Source organism: Pieris rapae, chromosome 20, assembly GCF_905147795.1.
Source record: "Pieris rapae chromosome 20, ilPieRapa1.1, whole genome shotgun sequence".
Classification (NCBI taxonomy): domain Eukaryota; kingdom Metazoa; phylum Arthropoda; class Insecta; order Lepidoptera; family Pieridae; genus Pieris; species Pieris rapae.
The window spans coordinates 5,678,064-5,689,108 of record NC_059528.1 but is presented as its reverse complement, the minus strand read 5'-3'; the positions used below and the strand labels follow the sequence as shown (position 1 = coordinate 5,689,108).

At 33.3% G+C, this 11,045-nt stretch overlaps 2 protein-coding genes across 5 annotated transcripts; both read right to left on the bottom strand.

Annotated features, from left to right (window-relative positions):
* Positions 1-381: 381 nt before the first annotated feature.
* Positions 382-1,759, bottom strand: LOC111001875 (chromatin accessibility complex 16kD protein). Its single transcript, XM_022271924.2, has 2 exons — positions 1,462-1,759; positions 382-1,244 (listed from the first exon to the last, which is right to left on the bottom strand). Exons 1-2 carry the CDS (start codon positions 1,585-1,587, stop codon positions 984-986), a joined length of 387 nt encoding a protein of 128 aa, XP_022127616.1. The 5' UTR covers positions 1,588-1,759; the 3' UTR covers positions 382-983.
* A 477-nt stretch (positions 1,760-2,236) lies between these two features.
* On the bottom strand, positions 2,237-7,981 carry LOC111001874 (arginine kinase). Of its 4 annotated transcripts, none has more exons than XM_022271921.2 (3): positions 7,957-7,981; positions 3,597-3,775; positions 2,237-3,329 (listed from the first exon to the last, which is right to left on the bottom strand). In XM_022271921.2, the coding sequence occupies exons 2-3, from the start codon at positions 3,760-3,762 to the stop codon at positions 2,428-2,430; spliced, it is 1,068 nt and encodes a 355-aa protein (XP_022127613.1). In that variant the 5' UTR covers positions 3,763-3,775; positions 7,957-7,981; the 3' UTR covers positions 2,237-2,427. The 4 variants fall into 4 exon arrangements, with proteins under 4 accessions (XP_022127613.1, XP_022127612.1, XP_022127615.1 ...); XM_022271920.2 differs by lacking the exon at positions 7,957-7,981 and adding an exon at positions 5,673-5,825; XM_022271923.2 differs by lacking the exon at positions 7,957-7,981 and adding an exon at positions 5,139-5,468.
* Between the last annotated feature and the right edge of the window lie 3,064 nt (positions 7,982-11,045).

Below are 11,045 nucleotides of genomic sequence, written 5' to 3'. Positions count from 1 at the left end.
GCCACAAGGTAATATGATCTATTGAATACATATTGAAATACATCTGTGTTTATGAGAGCAGAACAGTATGTCATGCCACTGTTTTGCACGCAATCACTTTTTATTTTATCTCAATATTACCTACTTAGAGACTCTTAGTTAAACGTTCGGTGTTTATGCAACGAAATTATTTCCGATTGCTGTAGTTACTCATTCCTCACCTTATAATTAACGAAAATTTATTATCATAGAACTCCTGTAATTAAAATCAATTCTTAAAGCAAAATTTTTTTACAGGGAAGTGCTTTAGATAAGCTATAGATATCATACTTGTAAAATTGCTCCTACCAAAATGTGCATGGCAAAACCCATACATTTTTTCCGACTGAATAAAATTGCCAGTTGTTTTTAAGATTTCCTCTATTATCTATTTACCCATAACAGTAAATACAGCAAAGTTTATTTAATATATATTTGTGAAACTACCTGATCTAGTTTACAATTTAAACACATTTTATACTTTTATTCTCAAACATTTCACACACCCAACATCCAGTAATTTTGACATTGTTGAATAGGTGAAGTTACAGAGTTTACCATGGATACATGACACATTACACAAACAAACAGTCAAATTTTCAAACATACACAATAACTTAATAGGGTTGTTAGGTACAATATTCACCAATATCCACATTACATACTAAAATATTAGGCAGGCAATGTAATCTGTTACACACACAATGCAAAGTCCCTGTTGCAACTGTACATATTTGTTTTAACAATTTGCTTACGAAAATAATAACTGTTTTATCAGGCTTCACAATTACCCCAGTTATAAACAATACTAAATGTGTATTATAAATACATGATTTTTTTACACTCAAAAATATCACCAAGACGGCAATGTTGAAGTTAACACCAAATCATATTGTTATCATAATAACAATGGTGATTGGTCCGACACTTTATTTCACATTTTAAGAAAATGTAGCATTCTTATATTATTCTTCCTGACTTTCTTCACTCTCTTCACTACTTTCTTCACTGCTCGACTCTTCAGTTGAATCATCTGAGTTTGCCTTAGCCGCTTTTCGAGCCATCATTTCTTTAAATTGCTTAACTGTGATTTTTCTTGGTATTATCTCACGTAGGAAATCTAAGCTGTCATCTTCTTGTACAACATCAGCTATATGCTTGTATTCTAACAAGTTGTTAGAACTATTCTTAAATGCGCGCTTGGCTAAATCTATCACAAATAATTCCTGGAAAGTATAGTAACATTTTATTAACTATAAATTACAAACTTCACACAAAAAAAATTTAACTAACCAATAATATATTACATGACGTCCTATAGTGTGGTTTAGCAAATTTTACTATTAATGTTATCCATAACTAATCGAAATAAAGGTTATGAAGATGTATTTAAAAACTTTTGGGATATATTTTTCAGGGAAGGAGCTATTTGTATAAACTTACAGTAACTTTAGTAACTAAGTATAATGGTTCGGGGCCGACAGCATCTACTTCAGGTGAACTTTTCATGATAGTTTTAACTCTTGAAAGCGGTAAATGTAATTCCTTTTCCGGTTTTGGTGTTGACATCTTGTTATGATATAATATTAAGGCAATTGTATCATGTATTGTATAGAATTTGATTTAAAATTTGAATTTACAGAAATCAGAAAATTATTTTGAAATTTGAATTTGACTGTAACAAATAACAGGTAATCAAAGACCAATGTATAATGCTGAAGATACTCTATAGTCTATGATAGTATATTAATTATTATTAAAATAACATTAGAATTCTAAAAAAATCTACGCAACAACGCCCTACGCAGATTATAAAGCCTATTAGAAAATTATCATTGCGATTGGCATTTAATTATTGAACATTGTAAGCTAATGCTGTAATTTTGGCATTGACAACTTACAAAATCGACTGAACTGTATTATCATCTATCTGTATTTGTGATTGTTACATATCTAGCACTAGCACTAAGTAGTAAGTACATACCGGATGGACTGCACTATGTAGTGCCAGTGCTAGATGGCAAATTAAACCATTATATTTTAGGGTCGGACATGGTCTCAAAAAATATTTTCTTTCAACATTCTTTCTTACATTCTTCACCATGCTGTATGCAACAATATTATATTTAAATATTATTTTAAGTTTGGATTGTCATAAGAAGGTTTGAAAACTTGGTACAATTTAAAAATTTAATCAGGTAACAAATAAAAGACATTATTGGACTTAATACTAGCTGTCTTTATTTTCCATTTCCTTATAGAAAATACTTTTAAGAAAAACAGTATAATGGGCCGCCTGCGCGCCCGGTCGCCCGCGATGGGCGCCGCTGACTAGTATCGCTAAGCAACCCACAACATTCAATACTTATGAAAATGAATACAAAAAAATACTGATAGCGAGATCGAAGCTTACAGGGACTTCTCGATTTTGATCAGTTCAGCAATGCCATCGTACATTTCCTTGACGGCGTCGTACTCAGTGAGACCCATACGCCTCTTGTTGGAGATGTCGTAAACACCACCCTCGGCTTCAGTGTGCTCTCCGCGAGTTCCACGTACTTGCAAGTGGTATTTAGACGCTACTTCCTCCAACTTAGCTTTATCTGCAGCGAGTTTAGGCAACTTAATGTGTACCGAAGCACGAACAGTTGTTCCCAAGTTGGTGGGACAGAAAGTGAGGAATCCAAGACGATCATTGTGGGAGAATGGAATCCTCTTCTCAATGTCATTGACTGCTGTCACCAATCTCTTGTATACTTGTTTTAAGTCACCACCCATCTGCATGGAGATGAGACGGAGGTGGTCCTCCTCATTGCACCAAACCAAGAAGGTTTTGTTCTCATTGTGGTAGATACCACGTCCGGTAGGCCAGAAGCGGCAAGCATTGGCAGCCTGAAGGAACCTGTCACCCTCCTTGAAAAGGAAGTGGTCATCAATCAATTTCTGCTGAACTTCCTTGGACATACCAGTTAGGGGGTAGAATGTGCCTTTAAGTTCGCCTTCAAGGCCAGACAGAGTGGCAGAGACTTTGTCTTCCATTTCCTTGTACTGAGCCTCAGTTAAGCAGGGGTTGAAAGGGTAACCTTCCATGGAACGTCCACAACGGACACGGGTGGAGACAATAAATTCACCAGCAGCATCAAGATTTCCAAGGGTTTCTACATCACCCCAGTTCTTGGGAGGATGCTTGTCATCCTTTTTGAAGCCATTGTGGTAGTCTTCAATAATGGGGTCAAATAGGTCAGCAAAAACTGTGTATGCCTCAGCATCTGGGGCATAGATTCCAACACCAGAGTCAAAGTTTTCAAGACCTGTAAAAATGGATAGAATAAAAATTCATAGTGTACCTAATAAAGATAAATTCTTCATGTAACAAAATTTTCTGGAAAAATCTATTAAAAATATTATTATGCATTATAAATATTTAAACTTAGACCTAATAATATTAATAATAATTATTAGAATTAACACTAGGTATTATATTTTTCAATTATTATAATGCTATTAATAAATTTTCATATACTTTTATAATGGCTTACAATCCTTCTATGTATTTGTTCTTATGTATTATAACTAACCTGACTGGATGCAATCCAAGAGTGTGGATCCGAAGGAGGTCTTCTTGTTCTTAAGAGCGTCAAAGACTTCCTTGGTGAGGTACTTCTTCAGCAGCGACTTGGAGTCGGAGGCCTGGAGCTTAGCGAATCCAGCCTCCATTTTCTCAATAGTTGCGGCGTCTACCATTGCTGCGGCTTTTCTGTAAAACATATTAATTATTTTACTTCAACGTACAGATTATTCACGAAAGTATCTTTTTTTAAATTAACTAACGCTTTGAGGGCAGCGCATGTCGCTCTCGTACACATTTTTACTATTTTGGTCAAAAGAATATATTAAAATAAAACTTAGTACAAGGCAAGGAAATTAATTAAATGTTTAAGAAGTTATTCGAGAAATGCAATCACGATGGCTTTTCCGTACTATCCGAAAATTTTTAAAATTTGCTGCAATTAGCATTTATGCCCGGTAAATTATGACAACTGTCAAAAAGTTATTTATGCTAAAATTCTATTACTTTTGAAAAAGTTTTTACGTGCGTAGGGTTGTGCAAGTCTAGGATCTAGGGACAAACGTTAAATTACATTTTTAGGTAAGTAACATGTAAAACCAATCTAATCACAATAAAATTTTAAAAAGTTAAGTATTAAATAATTTCATAAGTAGGTAGGATAGTTTTGCCGAAGTCATAATTAAAATATACACACCGTCTTATGAGGTAATACGCAAGGACAGCGCCACCACAAACCACAATAGGAATCGTAACTTTAATTTTGTAATTCATGACGATGAGACTAATTCTACTATGGAGTGCAAAGGATCTATGAGCTAAGGGGTTATGAATTGTCACTCAGAGTGCCGGCAATACAATAACTCCTTGAACACACCCAGAGCTTAAATTTTCCCAGAATTACGTAATTCAAACAGAGGTCGCTTTGGACGCGCGCAAGTCGAACGTATTTGTCAGCTTACTGCGCACCGGTATTGCTTGGTTGCGCGCAGCTAGCCGGTAACCTCCCACTCAGTCCCCGCTGACGATCATATCACAAGTTTCTTATTACCTAATTGCATTCATTTTCATTTAGGTTTATGCATTCTTTCACGTATCGTCAAGTTACATTTTAACAATGCCCCTATTGTATAACAGTTTACAAGCAATCACAACACAATAAAAAAAGGCTACCGAAGGCTTAAATAGAATCTTTAGAAATAACACTTAGATAATAATGCTACTGAGTTAATTTTATAAGAGTACCAATTTAAATAATTTGATTGTACTCATGAAATAACATCATATCAAAACAAGACAATTTCAATAAGATTAAAACATTTATGTAGTCTTCAATTAAAATTGGTACTATTGAATTGTAATGTTATGTATGTGAAGTTACGAACCTTACATTTGTAAAACTGATTTTATGAGAAAGATAAAAAAAAACCTTCTGAGCCCTATTCATTTCGTTTCTATTAATTTAAATTTAACTCACTGATTTAAATGAAAACAATAAGATTTTATTTAGAGGGCATTGAAAATGTACGCCGCTCCGACTAGAGATACGCACCCATCGGATTCATCCGCCGGTTTAGCTTTGTTTTCTTTAGTAGCACATCCACCCATTTTCACAAATCTTTTTTTCAATAACTAGCCGCTAAAACATGCACTAAATCACTAAAACTACAGTAAATAAACAAAATTAACGCAGGATACTAAATGCAATGATGGAATGATATTTTGTCCTAATGAATGTGTCTGCGTAGGGAACGGTGAGGGCGAGGGGTGTCCCGATCGATTCCCGGCTCTCGCACGCACGCGGCACTTACTTCCCGCCCTTCGGGAACTGCTTCAAAACTTTTCGGAGGGAAACCTACCGCTCATCAATGCCACTAGTTACCTTAACGCGGTAAATTTGAATGCAACACAAACTTTTAGACTTTGATAATAACAGCTTATCGGCATCGGAACACTTAAAATTATCATTGCACATATTTGAAACGGTTTAAATTGTCACTTAATAATTGATATCAGAATTGGAATAACAGTTGAAGCTTAGAGCTTGAGTGGCGGTAGGATGAGATATAAATTATCTACCGCTTACCTTGCGCTTGTACAACCGTCAGAGTCGACTGCGAGGTGCAGAATGGTTGGTACGGCTTTGCGCTGAACGTTAAGCCTATTGCCTCCCGCTGCCCGCACCGTAGCCCTGCCGGCCTTGGCCTTGCTGAGATGCACAATGACTGCTCTTTGCAGACTATATTTTTAATCGTGTTACGGAATTGGTAATCAATACTAGTTTGTTTTAAAGCATTCCATTATTCTTAAATGAGTAAATCTATTTGAACTAGAAGATAAGAATATATCGTTTGCCGCGATGAAGACCTGTCGAAAATAATCTTAGTACCTATATGTAATATAGATATGGTTTTTTTTAAGTTTGAAATTTCAATAATTTAGATAAAGATTGTTTGGTTTTATAATAAACTTCGACTACCTTTATTTTCTAAAGTATCAGTATAGATTTTGTCCAAAAACTAGCCTTTTGTACATTAGGCGGCCGTCTTAAAGTATGATGAAAACATAATATATTACGTTTTAATACCAATGTCTCATAGAAAAAGATTATCGGTTCAACTGAATAAGATAAGAATATGGTAGATCACTAGGTTTCATACTCTTTGAAAATATGACATTATAATTTAGTGAAACGGCCTTTTCAAAATGTCCTATATTAAAGTATACTAAGTTGTGTATGAATAAAATATACACTTGTGTAATTTAAAATTTAATTACAGTTTCTTATCCCAAAAAAGTTAATGAATAGAAAGTTTTAAGTTTTGACAATACCTAGATGAAATTAAATATAATTATAAAGAAATGCTCTACTATATATTAATCTTTATTGACCATAAGTCGATATATATAACATAAAATAATAGAAATTTAAGTGTTTATATCATATTTTAATTTTAAGGTAGGTATTTATGTCAGTATTTATTATGAAATACCTTCTCCCAATATTACCAGGCAATTTCAAATTTCTCGTAGGCCTTGGCAGTGACAGAGGCTCGCGACCTTCAATAACGGTATTTTGTGCCGCGTTAAATTAAAATTGGAACGAGCTCCACGACTCGCCACCAAACAAGCTTTTGCGCCAAAATAGAAAAAAACGGATATAATTATTTTAGCCACAGTTACAATTCTCAATTTTATGTTTTTTATTTTCATATTGGTACTTAATACTCTTTCGTCTTATGGTTGTAAAATGTACAAACAAAAAGTATATTCAAATGAGGCTTGTGTGATATTAGCCGAAGGAAAAATAGGCCTTTGCTTGAAAAGAATTATCGAAATTAGGTTGAGTCATGCAACGTTGAAATGATTGAACCGAAATATTATGGTAATAGGTTTTCGTGTTACCTTGCCCCAATATTTCATATTCCCTCCAATGTCAATGTTATTAGGGTTATAATTTTATCGAATAGCAAATTTGTTTCATAGAATATAGAATTATAGATACTATACTTATATTATAATAGCTGATATCACTTGTTAATATCATATCAAATAATAACGATGACGAAATCTAAAAATTTAACAACGTAGGCACTGCATTGTTAAAAAATACACATTGTACATTATCCACCCATTTTTATATTATTGTGCATTTGTTGTACGTAAATCTGTACACGAACGAATTATTTGCAAAGGCAAGTTAATAATAATATTAGGTAGATTTTGAAGTAACATTTTCAACTGAAGACTTAATTTTCATAATTTTAACCCATAAAATATGAGTTGACAGAAAAGTCTTTGGGAACTTCCTCTAAAAAAATCAATCCTTAAGACCAAAGATAATGAAATTAATTGGTTGGATAAGACAAATTAGACATTTTAGAGAGTCAAAACTGTTTCTTTTAAACTTTTGTTTTTTGTTCGATATAATTCTGTAAAAAGTGATAGCTTATCCTTATGCCAATGTATCAATGTGTAAACAAGACATTTTATAGAAAAATATACTAAATATGTATATATCAGTATCAGTCAATACACCATTCACCGACTTCTCAAATCCGAAACGTGTATTTCTATACAAAAGTAGTGATCTGTCTCTTTATATCATACCGTAAATGCAATTTGACGGAAAGAGACATTAGTTATACATACTTATAACTTCCTCTAGGTATAGCAATCCTAACTTTAATAATAAGTTTTTCTACTCCAAGTATGTGATATCGTGCACAAAAATATCAAAAGTAGTTGAAAAACTCAGTTGAAGACGGGATCTCTATAGGAGGTTACATAGCCCTAGTCTATATTTTTAGTACCTACCTATATTCAATTCAGAACGAGACCTAAAGAACTTTATCAATAAAATCACTTACTGATTCGCGAATGTCGCCAGTTGACACACAAGATAAATAATCGCTATGGCGAAGTATGATCGCACCATGTACCTGATACTAATTGATAAAGCCATCGTGGAATTTTCTAGAAATGTCCAAATGTCCGATACTGTCGATAAACAAGATTGTGCTATCACGGTATTAGTTTCAGTGATACTATAATAAAATGCTGAAATTTGCTAAAGATATTAAAACCTATGTATTATCATTTGTAGCTGGAGCGTATTGTTTGACTTACAATTTGAGGTTTAGTGTATATTTACAATTTGTTGATTAAGAAATGTCTTAATGATATCTCTGTTGATTGTTGGACAAGAAAGTCGCTATGTTTTGAAAATATTTGCTTAAGCTAGCGGCACTTTATAAAATCAAACATTAGGGTATTAAGAGCTGAATTAAAAAAGCCTAATGGAGTCATATAACTTCTTAATAATCATTAATATAAAAAAAGTAATTTTAGTCAGTGGTTGCATCACGTCGAGAAATAGTTAGATAGAGTTATTTCTTAGAGTTTTAATGATTCATAACCAATATAGACAGACTTTTCCCTATACATGCCTTCATTGAATATTCGAATTTCGAACAACCAGACAGTCATCGTGACCACTCATTGACAATTATTTCCATTCATGAAAATTTGTCCACGGCATTCCTTGTTGTAAACAGGAAAATATTTTGTACTTTGGTACAATAAACTAGACCAGACTAGTTGGCCTTTTATTAAAATATAATTCGACAGATTCATTAAAAATTCCATATAAATTTGGACGACGATAGCAAAGCGTACGAAAATTGTTATCTTACAAGAGTTCCCAATCGTAATGTTCCATAATGTCTCAGCGAAGACAACAGTATTAAAAAATACCATATACTTATTTTCTTAATTTTTTTCATAAAAAATAATATTTTAATACATATAGGTACAAATAATTATTAAGACGATTCATGGTACAAAATATCTTAATTATAAATAGTGTTAATTAAAAGATTAAACACACAAAGGTACATTACACATATTAATTAATTATACATTATGGTACAAAGGTTGATTCATTGTTTATCTCGAGTCATTAGTTCCCTATTTCGTAAAATTAATAAATGTTAATAAAGTAAGCAGCTAACACTTTATGAATACACCTTTATTAATTTGAATATCTACTTATCTAATACAATATAGGAAACTTAATTATAGTTATATACTACATTTCTATAGCACACACAGTAGATGAGAAGATCCTGGAATATTTTTTTTAAAGATAAATTTGAATTGTAGTTTTGAATGCGGTGGAGTTGTAAATCCATCCCTTTGAAATATGTGTGTTAAGGAATAGTGTGTGATTGTAACACATTCCTACGTTATAATATCTGCTTACATTGTAAGTCTCAGTAGAAGTAAGCCGTCATAGTTGGCTTGAAGATAATGTAATCCAGACGTAGTACTTAAATAAATCTTGACCAGATTTTGAGGTGTAAAGTCTAGTTGACTAGAAATATACTTAAAATCGTCTTATAATTTTTTTAATGAGTAATTATTAAAAAAATCACTTATTAAAATCATCGGACCTACGAGAATACAGGGGCCTCAATTAGGAACCATCACATGGCGTTAAATTTTGATTAAAGTAATTTTGGTTGAAGGTAATGGGTCATCTAGTCAATTATAATTGATGGTCTATGTTGTCTCTGGCATTATAATCGAAAAACGCGATCGTTGTACCGCGACTGGGCGAGGGAAGAGCAATTTGCGACAATGCGAACATCCGGCCACTCCAGCTACCATTTTGTATGAATCACTATTCAACGTATTCTTTCCGTCTCTTATTACATAATTCCGTCCTCGTGACTTTGCATATGTTAAACTCTAATAAAAATTCAATAAACAGTTGATCTTTTAATTGTCTAGTTTATTTCCTAGCAGCAGAAGTTAAATGTAACGGTCAATTTGTACGTACGCGATAGTTTTTTAAATTATTTTTTATTACTATTTATTGTTAAATTTATGGGGATGTGGACCGGTCGTTTGCTTGCTGAGCAGCCGATTCCTGTATTTTTTGATACATAATCGATTTCAACTAGTCTAGTATTAGGTAGGTAGAGGTTGTGTTGTCCGTATCCGATGTAAGCTTCACCAGGGGTCTCTTTATCCGATCGCTGAGTCGACGCAGCATATCCTTGTTTAGGTCTTGTGCACGGATATCCCAGAGAATCGAGGCTTCTAGTCGTCTTGGGAATTGTCCGCTGGTTTTGAGAACCATTCGGTATTGTCGTTCAATTTTTAGTAAATTGTTTTTACTCTAACGTGAGAGCAATTGTACTACGCTATAATCCAAAATAGGAAATATGCAGAAGCCCAGATGCCCGATAAGAAGGTGGGCGAAATACGAAGTTCACACGCTGGGTCGAATTGAGTCGCGTTTGATAAGCAGTGAAAACAGAGGATGCCTATGCCAAAAGGCATACATATACATAAATGCGCGACATAATTTACTTCTATCTTTAGTATATTTATATGTAATTATTGTTGTGTATTCAGGGACGAGAATCTCACGCTGAAGCAACACAGGTCACTATATTATTACTTGAACCATAACTATAGAATATCAGTTCAAAATCTGTGCTCCATGACTCACAAATAACAAAATTCCGAATGCAAATATATATCGTTCATTCACCTTTGGTTTGTGAGGCATAACCAGTTGAACCGGTGAGTGAATCCTGCGCACAAGTACTTACATCATAATTTGTTATGGTTTGCAAAAATAGCCGGCCATAGGTTTAGAACTAGGTATTTCTATAAAGTGTCATCATCTTCTATGATATAGTTCGTTAGTCTGCGATTGTATGAACGTTTTAGACACAGTTCGGACCATTTATTTATATATGTACCTCTAAAAAACTAAGTCTTATTAGGTTGTTAACCACCAATTCGTCTTTCTAACTGTGATAACGCTGTTTAAAAGGAGACATTCTAGTTAATAATAATAATAAAGACACTTTAATTGCTTTAAAAAATTACAAATCAAATGGTTGTTTTTTATTACAGATTTAGCTTACATTAGTTATTACTT

Bases quoted from the DNA above. Each gene is read 5' to 3' on its own strand.
- LOC111001875 (XM_022271924.2), bottom strand. From the start codon at position 1,587: ATGTCAACACCAAAACCGGAAAAGGAATTACATTTACCGCTTTCAAGA. The intron at 1,245-1,461 runs GTAAGTTTATAC...TATACTTTCCAG, and splicing joins ACTTAGTTACTAAAGTTACT to GAATTATTTGTGATAGATTT.
- LOC111001874 (XM_022271922.2), bottom strand. From the start codon at position 4,360: ATGAATTACAAAATTAAAGTTACGATTCCTATTGTGGTTTGTGGTGGC. The intron at 3,776-4,283 runs GTGTGTATATTT...TATGTTTTACAG, and splicing joins GCGTATTACCTCATAAGACG to AAAAGCCGCAGCAATGGTAG. The intron at 3,330-3,596 runs GTTAGTTATAAT...CCATTTTTACAG, and splicing joins CTTGGATTGCATCCAGTCAG to GTCTTGAAAACTTTGACTCT.